This window comes from Trachymyrmex septentrionalis, unplaced genomic scaffold, assembly GCF_001594115.1.
Source record: "Trachymyrmex septentrionalis isolate Tsep2-gDNA-1 unplaced genomic scaffold, Tsep1.0 scaffold13, whole genome shotgun sequence".
Classification (NCBI taxonomy): Eukaryota; Metazoa; Arthropoda; class Insecta; order Hymenoptera; family Formicidae; genus Trachymyrmex; species Trachymyrmex septentrionalis.
Genome location: NW_017304438.1, coordinates 2,992,306 through 3,017,396, shown reverse-complemented (window position 1 = coordinate 3,017,396; position 25,091 = coordinate 2,992,306). Strand labels below are relative to the sequence as shown.

At 41.5% G+C, this 25,091-nt stretch overlaps 1 protein-coding gene across 11 annotated transcripts in view; it reads right to left on the bottom strand.

Moving 5' to 3' along the window:
• LOC108756801 (protein turtle-like) overlaps positions 1-25,091 on the bottom strand; it is a 264,529-nt gene that overhangs the window by 34,391 nt on the left and 205,047 nt on the right. For 9 of the 11 annotated variants that reach the window (XM_018500862.1, XM_018500859.1, XM_018500863.1 and 6 more), the window contains one exon: positions 19,210-19,343. In XM_018500862.1, coding sequence (XP_018356364.1) covers positions 19,210-19,343 — 134 coding nt within the window. The remainder of the gene's footprint in view (positions 1-19,209; positions 19,344-25,091) is intronic. The other 2 variants (XM_018500860.1, XM_018500861.1) reach the window with 1 other exon arrangement.

The window sequence follows — 25,091 nt, the reverse complement described above, 5'->3', positions numbered from 1 at the left end:
TAGATCGCCGCATTTGGCAACATGGGGCAACGCGGTGATATCCCGACGGGATCTTTGACGGACTCGGCGATCTTTCTGCCTCGGAAAAAAAAGAAAAGAAAGAAAGATGAAATAAAAAAAGAAAGAGAGAGAGAACGAAAGTACGTATATACACGGGAAAGTGTCGGTGCGGAAAAGTCGCGAACGTGCCGCGACGAATGGTGTCTTACGTTGAGCATTGACTGCCCCAGTTGACGGTTTCTATTTCGAGCTGTTGGCCTACTTGCGGCAGCGACGACTACCGACGGCGACGACCCCGGCGGTGATGACGACGACGTGCAACCCCCGTGTGATTTCAATATTATTCTCCCCGGGTGGCGCGTGGAGCGTGCCGCGGTGGCACGCTCGATATTACGAAGCCGAGAGTTATTGCACGATGTACCGGCTGGTGCCGGAATATCGATTTAGATTTACACGCTTGCTAAGAGACCTAAGAAAGAGATCGTCGGACTCCTGTCGGCTCCCCGCGACGACGACGACGACAATGATATTTTGACGAATCTTGGCGCATCTACTCTTTCTCAGCGGCATGCTTTTAAAGGGAGTAACGCGGAATTCATAATATCAATCGTACCTGTGCAACAAGTACCTTGCAACTTGAAAGAAGTCCGTAATGGACGAAATGAAAGCTTGACAAGATAAATTAGAGAACACGCGCGGGGCAGCGTTCGCGACGAAGGGAAAAGAAGGACGATGGGGGAGGAGGGGGGGGGTTGGTTATAGACGGTGTAGAAAGAAAAGCCGAGAAAGGGAGGTAACTCGGATTAACGGGCGCGGAGCAGCCTCTGATAAAGAACGGCAGAAGTGAAAAGGACGACGGGACGCGGGGCGGCGAGGGGAGTTGCAAAAGGGATTCATGAAACTGGAATAAATTACAGCACTGAATGGCACTCTGAAGGAGTGCGGGACCTATTTTCTCGCCCTTTTCTTAGCGCGCGGGACGCCGGATTGTGAGGTACGGCGAATGGTGGAAGCGGGCGCGAGAGGGGATGAAAGAAAAAAAACAAGGATTTCTCCATCGGGGTTGCACACATCCGAACTGCCGTTGGGCGAGGCTTTCAGTGAATAAGTCGTTCTCTTTCGCACGAGTGCCATGCCGGCGCCCCGTGTTTACACGTATGCGCGACAGTCATGTGGGTCACTCGCCTCCGTTTTATTTTTCATTCCTGGCATTTTATTCATGTAACTCCGCTTGCTCTCTCTCTCTCTCTCTCTCTCTCTTTCTCTCTCTCTCTCTCTGTCTCTCGCCGATGAAATGTAACGTGGACGGACTCGCGCTTACACGGCTCAGATCCCAATTTCTGAATAATGAGACGTAACATCGTAGGTATTTTATTTTTTTGCAGCGAATGTAGGATCGCTTTTATGGCACGGAACAATGAGGTTGCGAAAATAGCACACGTACATTTTCGAAATTACCGCATTGTATCTAATGTATTTTTTTTTTTTTTTATATGAGAGCGGAGAATACTTTTGTTACTTTTTTTTTTTTTTATTAAAATAAAAAGAATGTAACTTTCGGCCATAAGATTTTTAAAGGGGCGAGCAACGGAAGCACTGTGTACACCGTGCGATGAGGTACCGAGGTATCGGAGTACGAGAGCGTGTGCTTATTGGCTAATAATATTTATCTGGCCGATAAAGTCGCTTTATTGAAAAGAGGAGAATGAGGTGTCACCTCCTTCCCGATAGTCAACATGTCAGGCGACGTGTATCGATAATTCAATCCCCGTGGAATGTCCGCATGCGCGGGAAACGAAGTATCGATAAACTACAAATGCGGTCGTAACTTCGTTTGTCTTATTACCTTTGCGCTATAAACATATACCGCGTCTCCCGTTTCCATCCCTGATCAAAGTACTTCGTCAAAGTACGCGTCGTACGATATTTAACAAAAGTTTTTCACCGACCAGCTACGCCGAAATATTCAGTACGGAATAGATGATAGGTATGTATTTATTGTAATAGATTGCGGGGCGCGACGCGACATTTGTTGCGAAAACGCAAATTATCTGTTTCGTGCAAACGAGCAGATAAATCAATTAAAACCGGCGAAAACCATTTTTCAATGCGTCCCAATAAAAAATTTAGTCAGCCGAAGCAATCCTCGAAAAATTGAACTCAATAATTCAGGCTGTAACACACCGCTCTACGTAATGGCGCATAAATGGATGACAAATAAAACAGTTTCCACAAGTGAACGAGAATCGTGCGTGGGTTGCGGGCACTCTTGTTCCTTATGCGTATATCACGATATATCACACAATCGCTCGGGTCATCCGGCGCTCGGCTGCGGAACTTATTGCGGAAATTTTGATAATTCATCCCCCGAGCGACATCGGACGAGGCTAGTCGCGCTATAACCGACGTGCAGGGTTGATATTTAAGGTAGTTGCCGTATCCTCCGGAGATCGAGCCGAACCCGAGGCTAGCCGAATGAATTAAACGTTAATGAAGGGTTGGTTCTCGAAATAGCGTAGCACCGTGCCCGCCACACGTCGATCGATCTGGATTTGTAAAGCTGCATTGACAATTTAATTTGCTCCCCTGTGGTAAAGTAGACGTGCGTATTAACGTTTTCAATATTAGATTTTATTGATAATGCCGGTTATTATGCGGAAATATATACCGCGGCTTGGCTGATATGAGGATTAGTGGATGTAAGCTTTAGATTTATATTCAATTGAATTATTGATATACTCAACGTTATTATTATATTACAAACTGCGGTATTGCGGTTACGACCCTTATACTGCAATTTCAGTGACGCCGATTATTATGCAATGTATCGACGTGCCGACTTAAGCTATCTGCATGAAAATTCATGAGCGTCCGCCGATTGTGCTCGAAATTCGATTTGGTTTTCATAGAATCGAATTTATCATCCCTATTTTATCAGACTATTACCGACTAATAATAGTTCGACTAAAGCTACGATAGAATTGCGAATTCGTCTTTGCAGCAGTTAATGAATATTTCAGGGGACCACTAAGTAGCAGGTGAGTTTCTACGGAAATGTTATTAGAGATCGATATCATTTCCGCGAACTCTAACTGGCGCAAAGGTGAAGGGACTTCATGAAGAAACACGATGTATCCCTATGAATCGATTCAGGGAACTTTCTATCGATTCTTTTTACAAAGTTAAAATATGCAGGCTGAGTAAATAGTTTTTAATTGAAAAACGTTGGCATCCTGTTTGAATACTTCGCTCGAATGCATTATTTCTTATACCTCTTTGATAGTAAAAGAGAAGCACGATACAACAAATGTATAGCTGCATGATAGTGGTAGATAACGTTGACAATTACATTATTCATGGAGCACTATTTTATTAATATGATTTTAATGTACAGAGTGTTCTGGTGCTTTACGAAGTACTTTCCACTGCTTTGCACTTTCTATCATGAAAGAAGTTTATTAATATTCCCAAGAAGCGACAAGGGCAACGACCGACCAGTGCTTCACCGGGAAACTTCTTGAAAGTCAATACCATTTTCACGAACTTGTTTAGCAAAGATGCGAAGTAAAGGATAGGAAGCTAAGGACTCGCGATAGCCTTGTTTCACGCGATTCGTTCTGTCGCCAGTCAGTCGATAGAATATTCTTCTGAATGCAGTACAGATACCGCGATATTTTCCATCGACACGAAAACATTTGTGTTTTATTCATTGTTCAAGAGTTGTCCGAAAAGATATAAGTTTGTATAGAAATCAACATATCGTAATTTCGTATTTCATTTGACTTTTTCAGGACGGTAGCATTGTAGTGGCGCTGAAACAGTATCGTATTTTTTGAGGCATAAAATACAGTGAAATAATGTATTATAATAAATGTTATTCAAGGAAAAACTGTAAAATTTTTGAAACAGACCCTCGTTCTCTACAGGTTAATATTCTATTCAGTGCACAATTCGAAATTTTGTAAATTATGTATCGGTAAAATGTGTGTGTGTGGACAAATTTATGAGTATGAGCTAATGTTGACGTCTCATATAATATATATCTGTATTAGGAAATTAATTTATCCAACTTCTGAGTGGTATCTTTAAGAAGGAAGTTTGTTAAACATCGGAGTCATGTAAAGTAATATCCAAGTATTCGTTAAAACACTTTTGCGAAACGATACTTGTTTTACCTAATTATTTTGAGTGAACAACGCTTAGCTGTGATACTTTACCCGATATTTACATCAATATTTAATCGAACTCTTTTGATTTACGTAAAAGTTTCGAAAACTTTGTTCTGGTAGAGCACGATCTACTTGGTGTGATCTTAAAGTAGATACATTCTCACTCTCCTTCCATGCGGTGCCACTTCTGCTAGTTTGATATCGAACGATATTTGAATTTCCTAAAGTATAGTATAATATTACGTTTACATTTTTCCATATTCTATTTCCTCCAAGAACGTGTTAGGAAAACTTTTTCCTTATCGAAATGCTTCTCCACGTAAAAATCCGAATTATATTTTTTTCCCCCGCTTTCGCGTATATTTATCGATACCACGCAGGTTTTATTCTCAAATGCTTTCGCCACTCCGCGTCGCTGCTTCATTAGGACAAACAATCAATATTTGCGCTCGCGACCAATTTGCATACTCCGCGTCAACATCCAATTAAGTCAATTTATACAAGCCAACCTCATAACAACCTGTGGTTATGGGTTAAAACGGGGTTCGTTCTTCTAATCGAGAGCCGTGATTTTATAAAACTACGAAACGCCACGGGGGCTGCTTCGAATTTGGAACGAGAGCAGCTCATTAATACTTCGCAAACAAGTATAGGCGAGAGCCCTTGAGCTCTTTCAGAGCGGCGCGCTGTAGAAGTCGATGCCGTTTTCATGAGTTTATTTGGATAGAAAGGCTCGGGCGGGGAACAGCGAGGAAGGTATGGCGATCGGCTAGCTACCCCGCCAAGTTACTTATGGAACTCGCTTGCTTTACGCAGCAAGTTCGGCCGCTCCGCTGGAGAGAAACTTACGGAACTGGATATCACTTTTGGGAAATGGCAATCGAGTCCACCCCGTCCTCGGTGAGAACTAATTCCCCGGGGAGGTAGCACCTGTTCTGCCGTAAGCTGCCAACGTCGTAGCGCGAAGCTACCTTCGCGCTCGGGATCGCAAATTGCAAATTAAAGGACGTGCAGCAACGGTGGCCGAGCAACTTGGGAAGTATCGTGCGCGGCTTTGTGTGCGCCTCGCAATTGGCGTGGGGTATTACAGCGCAATGCGACTCTTTAACTGAATCCAATTTCAACGCTGCATTCGTATGAATTATGTATCCTTCTTGCGAAACTCTCGCCTTCCGGACGGCGAATCGGCGGACCTGAAAGTTAGCCTCTGGAGTCTTGACCTCTGTTAAGGTGCGATTAACTTAACGCGGACTGACTTAGTTCAGGATTTAACTAATTTTACTGCAGCGCAACATATTTCCGTCGACTTTCATCACTAAATTTCATTCGTCACGTTATTTATTTAACGTTTATAAGAGGAGCCACTATAATTCCGTGCCGAAACAGTATCACATTTTGAAGCAAAGAGAATACAATTAAGTAATGAATTGTATAACATATATCTTATTTAAGAACTCAACTTAAAAAATAGACTCCCTCTAAAAGTTAACAACAATATGAATAATAACACAGTAAACAAAAAATTAAATATTTCCGCTTATTTCTATCTTTCGCTCATTTCTTTAACAGACATTTAACTATCTATTTCCGTAGACCACTTTCGAGATTGACCGATAAGTATCTGCGAGCCAGCAGGTCGCACGTACGTATATAGATCTATTGGTTTATTCGCGTGACAACCGACAGCTTCTTACGAGCCTCTCCTCTGATGATAAACAGCAGAGACATGTCTGGCAAAAAGTGCGCCGTTCGTAAAATCGCCGAGTCCTTGGATAGGCTCATTGAATTTCCAGAGCGAAAAGGGTAGATGACATTGAAGGGGTGACGGGATAGACATCGTACGCCACTTTCCATAGTCACGTCAGTAGCGAGAAAATTGTCTCGGCAGAGCAAACACTCGAACGGCTGTTTATCTTTGCCGTGGAATCCCCTCTCGTATATATCCTATGAACGAAAATACCACGGGCGCGGATAGTGTATCTACGGTCGTCATATGTATGTGTATAGTTGAAGATGAGCAAACGCACGTACTTGCGCGTGCGTGCTTCTCTATCGTGGCACGATGTACAATTCCATCTCTCGATTCTGCGGGCCGTTTACGCGGGATAACAAGGATCTTAATGGCTGGTGCGTACCACGGATTGTTTAACTCAGAAATCATAACTGAAGTCTCTGTGGGCCTTCTGGGTCTCTCACGTGGTTGAGCGCTGACTCTCGCGCATCTAATTTCACAGAAATATGAGGATGATTTTCTACGTTAACTCCATCGCGGAACGCTCTTTCGTCACGTTATACGAAATGTACTCACGAGGCGTGCGTGAAATTTGATTAGAGTAGCCGGAGATACTGGAACTTGATGCTTTTGCATTTAATTTGAAGTTTTCTGCTTCATACGTAGACGAATTACTGTCTGTTTAACGCTCATCTTGGCTCTACTCACGTTCATCTAAGCAAAGTTTCCTAGTAAAGAGTCGCATACACCGCTATTCCCCCACACTTTCGTTATTAAAAAGATTAGCTTGCGACCATCGTACGCACTACTTTACTACTACTAGAGGTATTCTCTTTCTCGTTATGACTCATTTATATTCGAGCCGCGAATGTTACTCCGAAGCGCTTATTTTCCGCTTGCTTAACGAAAATTACTAGGGATTCTAATCGCAATTTTGGTCACCTCCACTCTCGCCTTCTCCAGCAAGATTGGGATTTCGCGGATACTAATTATCTCGTTAGTCGCCATCCCGCGCTGAGGTTTACATTAATACTAATAATGTCGAGAAAAAGGAAAAAACGAAGCTTTTCTAATTAACAGGGATAACGAGGAACGAACGGCTCGCCGAACGATGAAAGAGTAAGTCGTTAAGAGAGGAGCGAATTGTGACGAGAGACAGAGGGTTGGGGGTGCTCGAAACCGCACGTAGGGGATCGACCGCGAGGGAGGAACGGTAACCCTGACACAGTTGAGTAGTTCAGCTTGACCTCCGTACACATTCTGCATTATGTATGCAGACCTCCTAACCCTATGCGGATTCGCCTGCATCGGCCGCGATAAAGTGTCGCCTGTACTGCATGACAGTGTCGTTCTGCATCCCTTTGCGGCGCGACGAAACCCGCCCGGTGCAATTGCAAATTGCGATGTTACCGGCTCGGAATAAAGGATCCCGCACTAATCTTATGTAAATGTGGATCCCAGTCGAATTTTACTGAAATTTTACTATAATGTAGATCAAAAGTCCTCATAGGCAGGAGGTCCAAAAATGGACAGTTTTCGAGATATTGGAAATGAAATGTTGGAATTTTTTTTTTTTTTTTTTTTTTTTTTTAGCTATATTTCCAATATCTCGAAAACTGTCCATTTTTAGACCTTGAGGACTTTTCGATCAGGACATGATGATCTACGTTATAGTAAAATTTCAGCCAATTTGACTTGGATCCATTTTACATAAGATTAGCGCGGGATCCTTTCTCACGCTTGACACTTCGGCACGTTTCTGAAGATCGCGATTGAATACGACACCGATGGAAGAAAAATATAATCGATAAAACTCTAGTGCTTTTTCTCTTTTGCAAAGTTTCTTGTTCGTTATTAATTTAAATTGAGTTAACATAAAAGATATCATTAAAAAAATATAATCAGTATAACGTTACAAGAGATGTACGATACTTGGGGTCTGATTAAAAAAAAAAAGTTTAAGAAGCTTAAATCGACCGTCGGAAAAATCCTCGTAAGAAGACTGCGCTTGCCTCGGTCTCGTGTTTATACCGAAAAAAGAGAGAGAATAGAAAAATAATTACCTTCGTGGCTTACGTTCGCCGACGGAATAAGAGGGAAAAGAAATGGATAGTCGCGGAGCGTCGAGGTTTCACCCTGCTGTCTGAAGGAAGAAGGAAGGAGGCAGGAACAACGACGCTTGTCTACGACGTGGATAATATTCAGCCGAAATTCGGGAGGGAGATCTGCCAGGTTGCGGGTAACTTTCCGAGACCTCAGAGAGGTTTCTAACGCAAGGGTCGCGGGGGAGTTGAATGCGACGGCGAGAGGGTTCCCTTCGCCAGAGGTGAATGCCTCCCGAGTGGAAGCGCCAGTGAAATTGAATTGTAGGAAGACTCTATTTCTCTTTCTCGCGTACAAACACGTTCCTACGTCTTTCGCTCGCTCTCTCTCTCTCTCTCTCTCTCTCTCTCTCTCTCTCTCTCATTCACTCACTCAGTCACTCACTCACTCACTCTATTTCTCTTTCGCTCTGTCTTTCTCTGCCATCGCGCGCGCCGTCCCCCAATCTCGCTTTCTCCCTATCTCAGCTTCCGCCATCTCGCTTGTTCTCCACCAGTCCACGCTCCTCCCTCCTTTCTCCCTTCGTCCTCCATTCATTCCGTCTCTCCTTCCAGTGTTTGCGCAGTTGACTCGTGTCTCCATTTGTTTCATTAAATTACGTCGTGCTCCCTTCCTACTTTTCCATTCGCAACGAGAATATATCCACCATCCACTCACCGTCGTCAACCAGAATTCCTCCCTCATCCAGTGCCACTCGCGGTACTTTTCTTTCAAAATAGAAGTACGCGGAGAAACAAGAGGGGAAAGCCTCCATTATGCCCATCCGACCCTTCAACCCTTTCTTACAAATTTAATACCGCCCGCTTTTCCCCACCCGCTCTTGTCTTTCCCTCTCTCATTTTGTTTCTCTTGCTTTCCCGTTTAATCTAGCTATCCCCGATGTATTAGCGAACGAGCGTATTTGCCAGCTGGCTTCATGGACAAACACACGTCCCTTAGCGGAGGGTTCTCTCGTTAAGAGTAAAAGAAGCAGTGGCAGAGCGACGGGAAGAGCGCGAGGGATGGGCGGAGAGCGAAACAATAGGAGTCACAGCATTCCCGCCGCGAAGGGCGCGCATTAATTTGCATTCTCCACTTACATTTGCGCGATGCTACCGTAATTCCATTGGAGGGCCCATGTCTCGATGAATGGTAACGCTGCAAAAACATTTAAAAGCTCGCGCTGCAGCCGAAGAATTATTCGTTATTATTGCGCGCCTCTCCATGGCAGAAAATGATTGCTCCTCCCCGCAGGTAACTGCATTACCCGTGGCATGCGGGGGGGGGGAAGGGGGAGGGGAGGGGTGAGAAACGTAGATATTCATAAATAATTGAAATAATCGAATATGAATAATTGTTCGAGAATTGTAATTTCTCGCGCATAATTCGAGATAAATTACGCCACATGTTACTAATTCGCAGTATTATGCGATTATCGATCGAATATCTCGCACGCGTCGCTAGACGGAAAGACAATGCGAGTATTTTACCCGAACGAGAGTTAATTCAATTATGGCGTGAAGCGCGCTTTTGAATGCCTCTGAATAACGTCTATAGGGATATTCTTTTCTCTCTCTCTCTCTCTCTCTCTCTCTCTCTCTCTCTCTCGTATTAATTAATGATTACGTGGAATAATGGTTTTGAACCGCGTTCATTATCACATAGTACCGTGTACTTTTGTGTCTACCTCAATGTATTCGTGCGAAACAAGACACGGTAACCTTCTGCAAGATTTGTCCTCCCGGGAGGTTTATGGGTGGAAGAGGGGGAGGGCTAACTTCCTAACGGAGGTGACAATGGCAACCACCCCCCCTCCTCCCCGCCATCCGCTACTGTTGAAAACGCGCATTAATTTTCCACGTGTGTTGGCGGTGCGCCGCGTAATCTCGTAAGGGATGCCACACGGATGTTATATCGTGGGGTAGTGCCATGGAATAAACGCGCGTTGCGTACGCGTAAGTTTTAGCCCGGCCGGCGCGGCCACGGCCGGACTAAAGAGCAAAATGTGAGGCGAACGAACGCACACCCTGGCGAAAATTTCGTTCCTCCACTTCGGGGTACTTCGGCCCGGGGAACTCGCGCGAATTCTCTCCTTTTTATCCTCGCTCGCGGCCGAACCAGTTAACGGGGAGCCGGGCATAAATGCAAATTGTCGCGTATGCAAATTGCACGTTTGTATTAGCACGTACAGAGGCTCTTGCAGAATGGCCTTTACGAGGGACGAGTACGAAAACTCTCACCCTCCGACTTTAAACGGGGAAAAATAATTTTAACGTGGCTTTTCTTTTTTTCTCTCTTCCCTCTCTCTCTCTTTTTTTTTTTTTTTTAATTTTCTTGCTCTCCGCTGATAGCTTAAGAGGCGGGGACCGTTTTTTTAAAAACCGCGCTTATAGCGTGAAACCAAACGAAAGACATCCGAAGTTAACGCTCGCGAGAGTCCACATTATGGATCAAACAAACCGTACAATACTCTTTCTCTGCGCGCAGATTCAACCGTGGAATTGCATTCGAAAAAAAAGCCCACCGCGATTATACTTTAGCTTCTTTCATTCAACGTCTTTTGATATAATTTACGCCCGGCACATGTGGATTCAACGTTATTTGTCTTGAGGTAATTTAATCAGAGGTGACTCTTCTTGCGCATACGCGGAGTAGCTAAAAGCGAAAACGGGTAAAAAGGAGCGACGTGAAATGAAAGAATGGAAAAGCGCGAGAGTCGGAAAAACGTTAGTAGTCACGATCGCGATCAAATCTGCATTTCCCTTCCGCATTGCAAAAGAGCTATGCGAGTACAGGTCTGCAAACGCGTGCACGAATGTTGACGTGATCTTTAATGCGAATCCGTTTCGCCGGACTCCCCGTCCTCTCTGTGCGATTCGAGAAGCCGTCAAAGAGGGTGAATAAAATGCGCGTTTCCGCATCTCGTTTCTTCGACTTGAATCGCGCCCGTAAAAAAGAACCACCGTGAAAACTATCCCCGGGACTTTTGCACATATTTCCGCCGGATTTATTGACGTGCAAATAAATTTCGAAGATCGAGAGGGGAGTCTCTGGCGGTTTTGGACGAAGCGGATCGAGGTAAAACATCGACGTTCTCCCGTGTGTACCGAGTACCGAATCGCAGGTGCGATACGGAGGAATGTGCCGCCGCAATTTACGAGAGTGCTTTTTCTTCGTTCATCGAACCGGTTAGTGGATGCCGGCAGCGCCGAAGGCTCGCCTCTCCTATTCGTACCTACGATGGACACGCGCGGGTAACGTGTAGCATCGACGCTACCGCGCGTTTCACGGTGCACTAAATTTATTTGCTTCGCGGGAAAGCAAACAATAACGTGGATACGCGCATGATAAATGATCCAGTTTGATTCACTCGGCGCTGCAGGCGCCTAAAATTGGTTTCAAGGCTGGCCCGGTGCCAATAAATATGATCCCTAAGTGAAAATATCTCATCGAGAAGAGCACGTTCCTCTCGTGTCTCTATACAATAATAATATATTCGGGGGGGGGGGGATTTCTTTCATCCAGATATTCCGCGGTAGCAGCGATTTCTACGGGAGGCAAAGACACGATTCTGTGAACGGGGAAAGCTCCGAATGAAAGATATCTCGCCTTTTCATTAAGAATTTTTTTCGAGTCTCTTAATTATGGATCGTAGCTCTTTTAATTATCGCCGGTAATTGCAATCGAGACCGGGCCCATCGCAGTCCAGGAGGTGCATCGCCTGCATGGGAAAAAAATAGTATCCGGGGGAAACACGAGGAGCTAGTTTCGCGCCATGGACGAGCGCGGGGATGCAAAAAGTCAGACGGGAAGAGAAATTAGTTGTCAGCCGCAGCGCCATAGACAGGGGGGAGGAAAGCAGGGGGGGTGGCAACAGCGACCTGGGGAAAAGAGGGAGAGGTTGGCACCGGAGGGGCGGCATTCGAATCGTGAGAGGGGCGGGTGGTCGAGACCGTGAAGGAGGATGGCTCAAAAGCCTCGGGTTTCCTCGCGTGATTTATGCGAGATATCCAACGGTGCCGCGCGTAAAAAAGAAAACAGCCCTCCGCTGTGTGCCAACCCCCCCCCCCTCCCGTACTCGCGTCCTTCTCCTCGCTCCTCCCGCTGCCACCTCATCGCTGCTCGAGTCGTCCTCTGGAAATGGAAATGGCCGGGGCGCATCGTTCCGCCGTTGGAAATCTCTTGCTATTAAAAGCGTTTTCCGAGGGACGGTAAAAAGGACGGCTATATACGAGAACTGACCTCAACCGGCTCGCGCCTCTCCGAAGTGATTTGCCAGAACACGGTAATTAAAGCTAATAGAAAAATTGCTGGGACGATTGGACGTGGAGTTGGGATGAGGTGGAAGGGTCTGGAATTTTTTTTTCTGCAATATAAACGAAGAGCGCCTTTTTTTTCTCTGTGAAGCTATAGACACTCGAGATGAGATTAGCCTCACGTTCCTTTGATCCCCAGTTCGTCGACGTATACTTCTTTACGATATGATCCTTATTTTGCATGCAAATGATACTTATTTACATATTTTTTCATTTCTGATTTATCGCAACTACACTTTCTTTTACACAGGTAATGTATTCAAAAGCATTACGTTAAAAGGAAACATTACTCTTATCGTGTTTTGCTTTTTATAGCATCTTATTAATTCATGTCGATTGCAAATGTAGCGATTATCGACGTTTGATTGACGTTTGATTAATCATCCTTATTATACATCCACATGATAATTAATTTACATATTTTTTCATTTTTTATTTATCGCAAATATATTCTATTTTATACACAAGCAATGTATATTCTTTTCAAGAATATTACATTAAAAGGAGAGACATTGTGGTTTCCGTCCCTTTATACGAATCCACGTCGATTACAAACGTGTAGCGATTATTCATCAATTGATATTCGATTAACGTTTAATTAACGTTTGATTGATGTTTAATTAATATGATCTTTACTTTTCATGCAAGTGATACTTATTTATATATACTTTCATTCCGATTTAACGCAATATTCAGGGCTGAACATGTATTTGAAATACTTTTATTTAAAACACAGTATTCGCGATAAATGTATTTTGTATTTTATATTTCAGCGAAGCACATAAAAGTATTACGTATTTTATATATAAAAATCGAAAGGCTAAAAGTTTTTCAACTGTAAACGCATTTTGTAATTCAAATAATAAAATTGATTGTCACAGTCTTAGTATTTGAAGTACAAAATACAAATGAACTAACAAATAATGTATTTCAAATAAAAGTATTTCAAACACATGCTCAAAAGCTCTGAGTATATTTTATTTTATATATGCAGGCAACGTATTCCAGAATGTTACGTTAAAAGGAAGCATTGCGGTTCCAATCCCTTTATACGAATCCATGTCGATTACAAACGTACCGATTATTGATCAATGGACGTTTGATTAAATTAAGCTATAGTTGCGGCCAGAATTCGGGGTGCAGGTACAATAGTGCCGAATAAAACGTCCATCCGCCGCGTTACGCGGTCCTCCGAGCGTGAGGTCCGCTTGCGGAGTCGCGTGCATTTATGACGTTCGATATGCGGTAACCGTCGGGGCAACGACACGATTATACTCGCGATTAATTTCTATCATATCGATCCGACGTCGGAAGTGCGGCTCGCACGGTACCTAGCGCCATGTACGAAGGCACACACCGCCGGTGCATGTATCGCCGTTCGCTGCTAATCCTTGTAGAATCGCACTCTCGAGCACGCACAGGATGAGAGAACACGCGAGTATGCGTGCCCAAGTATGAGCGCGGCTTAAGATTACGTCGTCGGGCATCAACCGTCGCGGCAGGTACGGGTAATCTCGTGGCGACGATCCACGTAGTATTGTCTTTCGGCGTGACCGATCGATCGATTAATTAATTATAGGATGATGGTAGATTTGCAGAGTCAATATTGAATTGACGGTTAATGCGTTTCCGGCAATGCGACGCCGGATCAATTGAAAATCCCCGGCGGTCCCCGTGAGACCATCCCGGCGCTGGGCCATCTCGCGTTTATACCGCCCGCATTTTAATTACGCGTTTAAAAATACGTTTCATTTTTTACCGCGCGTTTTATGCGGCGCCGTGTACGCGCGGTAGGTACAGGTAATCTCGTCCACTCTCTCATGCACAAATAACGGCCAACACTATAATTCGTTCGATCGTGTTAGTTTCCACACGCCCGGCGTCGATGGCGTCGCTTTAATTTTAATCAATTTATTTCGCGGCATTACGCACGCACACACCGCTGATCGGCGAGATGATATCTCGCGCCGGCGAGCTTACCAGATTAGCGGAATATTTCAACTATTGATCGCGAGAGGGATACCGATAAGTGCAACGCGACTGTACAAATTCACGGTAATGCGACATACATGCGAGTACGGTATCACTAAACATATACATATTACATTACGCTACATAGCAGGCAAAATTTTCTACACGAATATTACATTCACCGGCCCACACCGGTGGTGTCAGACGATTGCAGGCGGGTAGGTACACTAATTTCAGGATTGGGAAAGTTACTTATAAATTATTTTTTATTATTAGAAAATGAGTACAGTGAGTTCGGGTGTTTCATTTTTTTATATCATATAATATTTTGTCAATTGCTCCAATTTTGCATTACTTTCTGTACTCAATTTCAATATAACAAACGCAGATAAGATAAAAGTACTTCAAAAGGGACTTGTATCTAAGTTATAATTTCTCAAACTTGATTAATTTTTATAATATATTTGCGAACGCACAGAAAGAAAATTAGTTTTAAATTGATAATAATATTCTTATATATAAAAACAAAAATATATCTTGCTTTAAAGATTTTAGTCTTGATTTAATTGAATTTGTATTGATGCAAAATTTTTAATCTCGAATCGAATACACAAAGTATTATATTAAAATACTTGTATCAACATAAATTCAATCAAATCAAGATTAAAAGCTTTGATGTAAAATTACACCTAGAGAAAAGTTCTTCTTCGTGTTAAAGAAATATTTCTTTGCTATACGGTTAAAGAAAAAATTTCTTTGATTTCTGAACGTCATTTCTTTGATTTAAACATTATTTTTTTAAATTAAATAAAATTTCTTTAAATCAAAAATAAAATTTATTTGATCTAAAAAAATGTTTAAATCAAAGAAATGACGTTCACAAATCAAAGACATTTTTTCCTTTAACAGTATAGTAAAGAAACGTTTCTTTAAATCGAAGAAATCTTTCTCTGGGTGTATAATATTTTTTCTTATATATATGAGCATAATTATTATCAATTTAAAAATAGTTTTTTTTCTGTATACACAAGACCGTATAAATCATAACGGGAGAAATCTGCAGAGCGCAATCACGTATTTTACGGCGAGCCGAAGCCGCGATTGCGCGATCTAATTGCATCGATGATACATCGTAGTTTTATGCGGCAGTCATACATGCTGCTTCAGCCACACGCGACGTACGTTTTTTTTTCCTCTCCGATTAAATCCGCCACCACCGCGTGCAACAGCGAACAACGCATGCAAGGCACCAGAGGTTAGAGGAGACAGAGACATGATTTTTCAATTTTCCGCTCCCGAGATAGAAGTGGGAAAGTGCACTACTCCGCATTGTTTCGTGATGGACGAGCTGGCCGTTCGCGGACAAGCCGCGCGCGAGTAATTCGAAATACTCAAACTAGATGTCGATGTACTAAAAGAAACGAGGATACTCAAAGCAGACATCGAAAGTCAATCTCAAAGAACGAAAAGGGTATTCACTCTTGCATTTCGAGCAAAGCATCGTTTGATCATTCCTGAGATCACAGAAAAGTAACAGTCAACATCATTCCGCGATTTAAGGATGTATCAAATGTATAGTCTCTGTGCAAAAAGTTACTAGGAATTGGAAATTTATATTTTCCGAATAAAAATAAATGTTACATATATATTCATACAATGAGGAAAAAATACTTAAAAATTTATTTGTGAAATATATAATATTTACTTTACTGAAATAAATTTCTATTTAAATGTACAGCGAAATGAAATTTTATTCCTAACAAATAAACTATCTATTTTATTTTTTTGTTTATTAATATTAATGAGATATATATATTTCACAGAAATATTTTGTCATCATAGTCAATTTTTTTATGACCAATAAATATCAATAAAACGTCATATGTACAATATTTGCTTGCGAATATTGCGATTTATTTATTTATTTTTTTTCAGTACATATGTAAAACTGTCCAATAAAGTCAATGTTCTTTTATATGTATTTAATATAATTTTATAGTTTAAATGAAAATTTTTTTCATTTTATTCTAATTATTTTTTACAAACATATCCATTGAAATAATTTTTAATACAGGTTTTTAATCACCAAACTTTTTATATTATTTTCAAATATAATAAAGAAAAATCTGTAATTTTTTCATAATTTTTTCATTTTGTTAAAAAATACGTGTAATACATCCTTAAAAGTAAAAACTGTTTCCTATGTCTATGCAATGCTTTTATTCCGTCACGGGCTATAAAATTCATTGAATAAACTATAATATATATTATACGAAACATAAAAATTTATGAAATATAAGAAATACACGCACGCGAACAATCGGAAACACATAAAATTCTGGAGTTTAGAGAGGTTGAAAGACGCTCCCTTGCTTTTCTTGCCTTTTTTATATCGCGAAGATTCGTGAAACGGCGAGCTCGTCATTTGAAAGAGCTGCGACGAATCGTAAACGCGTATAATGTTGGACACTTCTGAATCTAATCGAGAAGAAAATCGAGACAACAACGTCTCGCGATTTTACGAGCGTGGATTCGTCGTGGATTTCCTCACGGATACACCAAATTGCACACCGTTTAAAGTATACGCGTTACGATCGGGCAGTCCTTTCGCTCTTTTTCTCTCTCATTCGAAATGGTGCAACGAAATCTCCATAAAAGTCTAGCACGGGAATATTATTGGGTGCGCGCGAGTACTCGCGAAAAATCACGATACGTCATCACTAATTTGCGCGCAAAAAAAAAAAGCTTACGTTCCGACGGTGTGTAAAACGCCGTTTCACATTTTACACGTAACCGTATTATGAATGAAATCCTGGCGAATACTCGAAGGAGATTGACGGTACCACTACAGGTAGATGATGATACCAATGGAGAGCCGGATATATCGATCAAGCGAATATACCATAATGATCCTTAATTTTTCATTTCGCGTGAGCGATTCACGATAACAAGTTTCCGATGCGCCGCCAGGAACTAGAATTGACATTTTACAACGGACCGCTTTCGCTATTTTTCGATTCGTTTGGTAATCACATCTGTAACGTCTACGTATCAACGTATCGCTCATTTTCGTTGCATCCGCATCGCCAACCCATGTACATATGCACATCGCATGGGATGAATGAGAAAAGATTGTTCGCATTTTTATGATCTGGAATTCATGTGGTTAGTACTGATTGAATGATCGGATGACGTCGTTAATTGGTGTATGTAATGTGCTCTGCCCTCTCCAGTCCGGACGAGATACACAACGTGTGATACAAAGTATACGTTACTTTTACTCTACTCGAGCGAGTAATTTGCGGTGGTGCTCGCTCGCTCGCTCGAACGAGAGGCGCGTCCCGTTCGCCGTTCGATCGATTCCATCAATCAAAATCAAACAAGATATACAAAACGACAAACGGAAGAAGCGCGTAAGCCAACAAATTGTAAATATACGGCCAATTTAAAGTTCTTTCAGTAACAATAACGTTGCAGTAACATTTCAAAAACGTGTGCCCTCCGCTGCGCTCTGCCTCATTGGTACAAGCTCACTAGTATATAAATATATAACCATATGTAATCAATAATGATATACAAATTCATTTATGTTCAGGATGCGAAATCATTGCGTATTTAAACAAAAATTACTGACGACGTTCCGGCACCATCGGCACTATCCGTACAAGATCAGGAAAAATTACTAGATTCCGTAGATATTCGATCGGTAAATATTTCTTTAGTTTTATATCGATATAAAGAATCCAAAGTATAAAGAGACAGTAACTATACAATAGTATACAAAATTGATGGTTCCACAAGCAATTTTTTTTATTTTAATTGAAATCGATGATTGAATAAAAATATTTATATCGATAAAATTCTTGAAGCTGGAGAAGTCTTGTTGAGACGTATTGTTAAATCTCGAATTTTTTGGAAGAATTAAAATTTCAAACCCTGACTGAGAGGTAATATTTTTTGTAATAAGTTATATACATATATATATATATATATATGCAGATATTTAAGATCTTATTATCTTCACTATTAAACATATATAGACAATCTAATTTGAGATTAATTACGATTACGTTTCAAAGCGTGTAATTTATAAATAAAACTGAGATAATATATATTTGTAAAAATTTACATTTAGTATTATTAAACATTAAGATTCGTTTCGATCGGAAATGGGATTATTTCTGTTAATTGAATTAGAATTTATTTACAATTACATAAAAACTCTAGAAATGGGACATTAACTTTACAGTGGTCGGAAAGAGAAGAGCTGAATCACAGAATTCATAGAAATAACTGTTTATTCGGGCACGACAGGCCGGAGCGCGCCGTATCTGCTTGCTCCCTCCCATATTGCCTTTTCACGCTCCAATTCGTGATTATGCAACGTTTAATCGGGGGGAATTAAAAAAGAAGTCTCGGAAGTGCAAATTTCTTTCCGCGGGAGTGAGCGCGCATCGAGCGAACTGCGACAATTCCAGTGGATTTCCACCCGAAGAAATTTACGATATCTCATGGAGTGCGTCTCGGATTAAGCGACGATCGAAAAATGTCGATCTTTCCATTACTCCGTATCGTATTACCACCATTATTTTGTACCTCGTGTATCAAAAATAATTAAGCGAAATTGCAGCGCGCAATGATGCTTTTAATAAAAGAAAAAGGAAAAAAAAAAGAGAGACGTTTAAGCGTCGCGAGGGTGTTAATGGCGTCGGAAGGTGCGCTTACGATTTTGTACGCGTCGATTGCTCGAGGAAGCGAAGCGAAAAGAGACTTTTCACTCGATATGACGTCGAATGATTCTCTCCGAACGTCGTTTAAAATGTCGCGATGGTACACTTGGCAGCTTGCTGATACCAGAGGCGCGGCGCTCTCGAGGAGTGCCCCCGTTTTTTTAACTCACGGATATAGAGAGCAGAGGCGATATCGTCCGATATCGTACCGTGTCGCCTACCTTCTTCTCCCATTGGAGAACGTAGGGCACTGGGTGCTCACCGGGGAACTCTACGTGACAGTTGAAGACAACGCTCTCCCCAAGAATAGCCGTGATGTGCACCGCGTCCTGTTGACAGAGTCCTGAAACATAAATGGTCATTGGTGATAAATAAATAATAAAAAATCTTTAAGTGATTATCAAGGGGATGCTACAACGACGGCCATCTTCAACGAATTGCTATTTTATCGATTAAACGCAACTTACATACGATTTACAAAACATCGACATATGTACGTGTCACTACGTCAATGCACGTAAATTGCAGTGCGGGGAAAATCTGTTATTCTTATAAGTTTTCAATCAAGTTCTACAAATTCAATACTGTTCGTATAATCCAAAGTGCGAGACGGTTCACTTTATCCATAACTATAGAACTTTTATATTAAGAAAACGTCTACGTTAGACGACAACTCTGCGAGCTGAAAAAATTTAACTTTTCAACTTCTTTTTGTTTTTAATATAAAGTCCATCACCTTGCATCTTTATTTTGTGTCTGTTCAATCCTATATAAAAGGATTTTGCAATTCAATTTGGAGAAAAAAAATTCCTAATCGGTGATTCTCTCGTCTCTTCAGCATCTCCTTAAACAATTAAATAACAAGGAAAATGTAAATAAATTATCACAGACCCACAAAAAAAAAGTACCCTCAGCTATTCCTTTGTATTTTGAGTCGCTGAATACAAATCTGACATCAAAATAGAATCGTCCAGGATAAATTATAGATCTAGAGCGAGAAAATGACCCATTTTTTTCCATTTTGATCTATTTTTTCGCTCTAGATTGAAAATTTAGGATCTGGATGGTCCTATTTTGTATTCAGCGACTCAAAATACATAAGAATAGTTGGGTCTCCACCCCAATACAGGATACTTTTCTTTTTGTAGGCCTTTTGTTATTATAGATATCTTTTAATTATGATTCATATTGCAGGTTATATGCAATTAACTTGACTTCCAATCGAGGGAATAATGATGATTTCTACACTGAGAAAAAAATTAACAAAATTTTAATAAATATAATGTTTATTTACAGAAAATAAATATTTGCTAAACAAAAATAATAAAAGTTGAATCAAATTAACGGTTCTCTTGTATCAAATGAATATCATATAATATATTTACATTTACTAAATATTTAACCCGACATTGTTCAAACAAATATTTATTAAAATTTTGGCACATTTTTCTCTTAGTACACACGCAGTGAGTAATCTCGCAGCATTACTTCAAATCGTTATAGAATTGACAAGAACCAAAAAATGAATCGAAATACTCATGGAGAAAATTGACTGAAATTTACCGCACTTCTATTTCGTGCTCGCGAAAGACGTCCGAGTACCGGAAGCTCATAATTCTTGCCGCAAGAGAGTCTCGCTGTGGGAAAGAAAACTGCAAGAGGCGGGCTGTCCCCGGCGGGAAGGCATTAAAAGCCATTAAAGGTAAATCAGGGGCAATGGTTGTCGCTCTTTTCTGCGAGCAACGTCGGGAAACCCGGTACCGTACGCGGTGGAGGCGTCATGCGAGATTAACTTCGCATTAACCTCCAACGCTATGTTGAATAGGATCGAATATATGACCCCATTTCGTGTGCTCGAGATATGCCGACCGAGTAAGAATCCCTTCGATCCCGATGCGATGATAACGATGATATTTCGCTCACCGCCCCTTCCCCGCCTGCGATGTCGGATAGTTAACATACTTCGATACATTCGTGTTCTTGCTCGTATATCCTGTTTACGATTGGCACGGCTTGGGAGAGATATCGCTATAAATTATATCGGGGAACGTCGTCCCAAGGTGGAAAAAAGTAGCCGGCACATCGTGACGCGGTGAAACGATGATGGTAAACACGTTGGCGAGGATAATACGGGCGGAGCCTGAGGAAGAAACTCCGTTGGGATAATTAATGTTCTTAGCGCAAATACGACAGATTAAAGCGGGCTGCTGTTGGATAAATTGATATCTGAAATTCAGAATTGCTTTCAGTTTTCAAGATGGGAAGGATTCTATATCCCGCTATTGCAGAACATTACTTTCGTCGTTAGTTCACCGCGCATCGTTTACCTTTCAAATCGAACAACTTCGTGCAAAATGTGTACGTACGAAAAATATCGAGGCGTTAATATGACGTTTATTGTGACTTTTTAAGTTTATTTTAAGAATGCTTGCATTATTCAAATAGCCGCAAGGAGGGAACACCGCAGAATGAGAAATACGAGATACGTAGAGCTTGTCAGACGAGACCGAGACAAACAAAAGGAAAGTGAGTTGTGTGGCGAGGAAGCTGGAAGGAACCGAACTACAAATACTCTTAAACTGATTCGTAGAAATATATGTCAGCGCAGTCTGCTATCCGCGCAAAGTAATCGCGAAGTTCGTGTCGCAAGAAGCTCTATCGGTCGAGGGAACACAAATCGGGAATGACAGCCGATCTACTTTGCGTCCTGAGAAAAGTTCGCCGCTAGGAAATATCGATCTGACTGCTGACAAGCAAACTTCGGACGAATCTGTCGCGGCCCTTCCATTTTCGTTTTATCTTCGCCCTTCGTTGCTGCGTCACGATCGTCGCGATTAACGTTTCACTGCGGTAAACAGCTGCCGCATTCGTGCACTTTTTACTACTTCACGAACTACTGTTCTCCACGAGTTCTTAATGCAGTAGTACCATTACGGTCTGATTTTTGTCACGAAACGACTGCTACGTTTGATTGATGTCGTACGACTATTCAGGACTTAAAAGTACAAGTTAGTAGTAGTTAATTACAACTGACTTTTCTTTCAAAGAAACTATATAATGCATTTCTAAGCGTTCTAAGATGTTGACAATAATTGCATTGTAATGAGCTACCACAGTATCCATCAGTCGACACGCGAGCTATAATATACTTCAGATTTTTACGTCGAGTGACAACGTCGACACAACAACTGTTCATGCTCGTCCGAAAGTGCGACTTCCCATTATGCAGTTTCGAAACTGCGACTGCGAGAAACGGAGCATCCCTTCGCTCCCTTTTGCGCAGATTGTGCATCCGTACGTTGCTTAATGCCCAGCTAACTTTAGGAACAGTGAAGCCTTGCATTAAAGCACGCTGCAACGTTGGACCCGTGACTTCCTCGGAAAAGCCGAAACTGTGCAGAAAATCGTTGGCATCAAGGAGAGAGGAACTCACATCACATGTAAAAGCAGGGGGAGGGGGGGGGAGGGCAAAGCACTCAATGATGTCCATTTCGAATAATGGACACGAAACTTTGGATACTGGTCCTTTTTGAGCTCCTCCGCGTAGCAAATATGACACATTTTTGTACGACAAAAGGGACCGTAATAAATCTTTCCCCGGGCGCAAACCTCTGAAACACGTTTCGCGATAGCCATACTGGATGAGTTCTAAATCGAAGGTGCTTTTATCGTCAAAAAAAAAAAAACGAGGGGATTTCAGCGAAACTGTGTTACATTGAACACGGTTGTAGATGTCCTTTATATCAATATTTACCTTTTGTTACTATTAAAACTGCAGTGGTATTTATAAAATATATTTCTTGCGTTTCTTTACTTTTACATTTGTAGCAAATTGCAACAGAACGATGTTATTTAATAAAGTTTGACGATATTCTTTTAGCAAAAATAATTTGATAATATTTATCGTGCGTTTAGTGTCTACGTAGAGATGTAGAGTCGAGAATACCGTTAAATGATTATGTCATTGTTATAATCTATTCTTTATGTTACATTTGCAAATTTATATTATTGTTATTAAAGTAAATTTAGTATTTACTCTTTACATACGAACTATGTCATTTTGATTTCTTGAAATTAATTAGTGTCATTTAATCAGCATGAATTAAATAAATTCCACAGACTCAGCGTCAATCAGCAACTGTGTTACAGATTTTGATGTCAGCTTCGAAGAGTTAATACGCTCAGATGTAGTCCCCCCCGTGAACGACATCTCGTGATATGGAAGTTCTCATGATGCAAATATCCATCATGGACGAATGTGGACACGTCGCGAAGCCGCATCGAAGCCGGCGCATTACATATGCATTGTATAATATCATGGATCGCAGCTTCTCAACATCTGCCCCAGCGAACCATCGATGTTTCGCCAAAGGCATTTTCGATAAGATGTGCGTGTGTGTGCATGCGTGTTTAGTGTGTATGCGTGTGTGTGTGTGCGTTGTGTACAGCTTAGTAACGTTCGACAGCAAAGTCGTTGAGAAGAAAAGTCACGCTAACTCCTGTATCATATCTCTATGATATTTCTGATCGTCTAAACGTAACATCATGAAATAGTGGAAACGATTCTGAAAATTCTTCCGAAGATCAAAAATTACTTTGGAATGCATTTGCGTCGATGATCTGTTGGCTAATCCTAGTGGCTTTTCTGTTTGTCGTCTAAAGTCCATTCCACAAATAAGCGTAGTTGCATCCAGAGAAAGGTTTCCTCGATTTAAAGAAACGTTTCTTTATTATACGATTAAAGAACAAATTTCTTGGATTTGAACATCATTTTTAATTATATTCAATTTAAAGAAATTACGTTCAAATCAAAGAAATATTTCTTCAATGTTGGGCGATTGTTGTATCGTATATGGAAAGTCCAACGCATATAACCGCGTACTTGGGGGTTACACAATTTTCATTATTTTCATAAACGACACAGCAGTTGGCCGACATTTTGTCTCTCGTACGATCTAAGAGGTAAAGGAAGTCATTAAACAGTTTTGCCTACGTTCAACATGAAATTAAACACATGTTTCCACGTTGTGAAGAATCAATGTGATCGACAGTCGCGCGTTGCGCGACGAACAACGCGTTATTAACGTAACGGGGTCGACCGAAACCGTGACGATACTATTGATATTGCACGAGAAAATCGGTATAACACCCTCCGCTTCTCTGATCATGCAGCAACCCGTTTTAATCCGCCCCCACGGTGTACGCGGTGCGAATAATAATCCAGACTCGGACGCGAGCAACCGACGCACATTTGCGCAGCCATTATCGCCATTGTCGGGGTCCTCCTGGGATAACGCGGCGTCCAAATAACCGTTTTTATTGTTACTTGTTATTAAATTTTCAACATTCTGTCTGCAATGTGCGGGGCGCGTGTACGCGACGCGAACACCTCGTTATCTCCGGTAAGCGAAATAAAGCCTCTCTCCGCTTTGCATATGTGGTGCAGATAATAATTATAATTATCATAGTGCGCGATACGTGCATGACGTTCGTTAATTTGCCCGTTGAGTGAACCGAGCATCTGGAAAAAGGATCTTGCACGCCGTGAAATTGAGCATTTATCTCTGTCTTCGTACGGGCATTATTAAACTACTGTTCAACGTTATGAATGTTAAAAATGTTGATTTGCAGAAGCGGATTTTCTTTTTTTTTTTTCTTTTTTTGGATTTATGCAACACGTTGCCGCGATATCAGCCAAACGAAACACATTCCTCGGTAATACAAAATTGCCTACCGATCTATTAATTGCGATAATCGTGCATTCCTATATTTCTCGCAGCGGTATCAGTGCAGATCGTCCGGCCTGTACAAGCCGATCATCCGGCACACGTGCAGATAAATCTCGCGCGTTAATAATTTGCGCGCACGCGAGGTATACGCGCCAGGAATTATTTGCCTCTCGGCTCTCTGCGAGTGAGGGAAAACTCGATCGAGTCGTATTATCCGATCATCGGAAGATCCGAAGGAGAAGCGAGCAACCGGCGCGGAAACTCTCTTTATACGCGAGAAAGACTTTTCCGTTTCGCAGCCCGTTAACTCGAAGAGTGAGGAGGTTTAGACGGAATCACTTCAACGTCGTTTTGGCAACCCG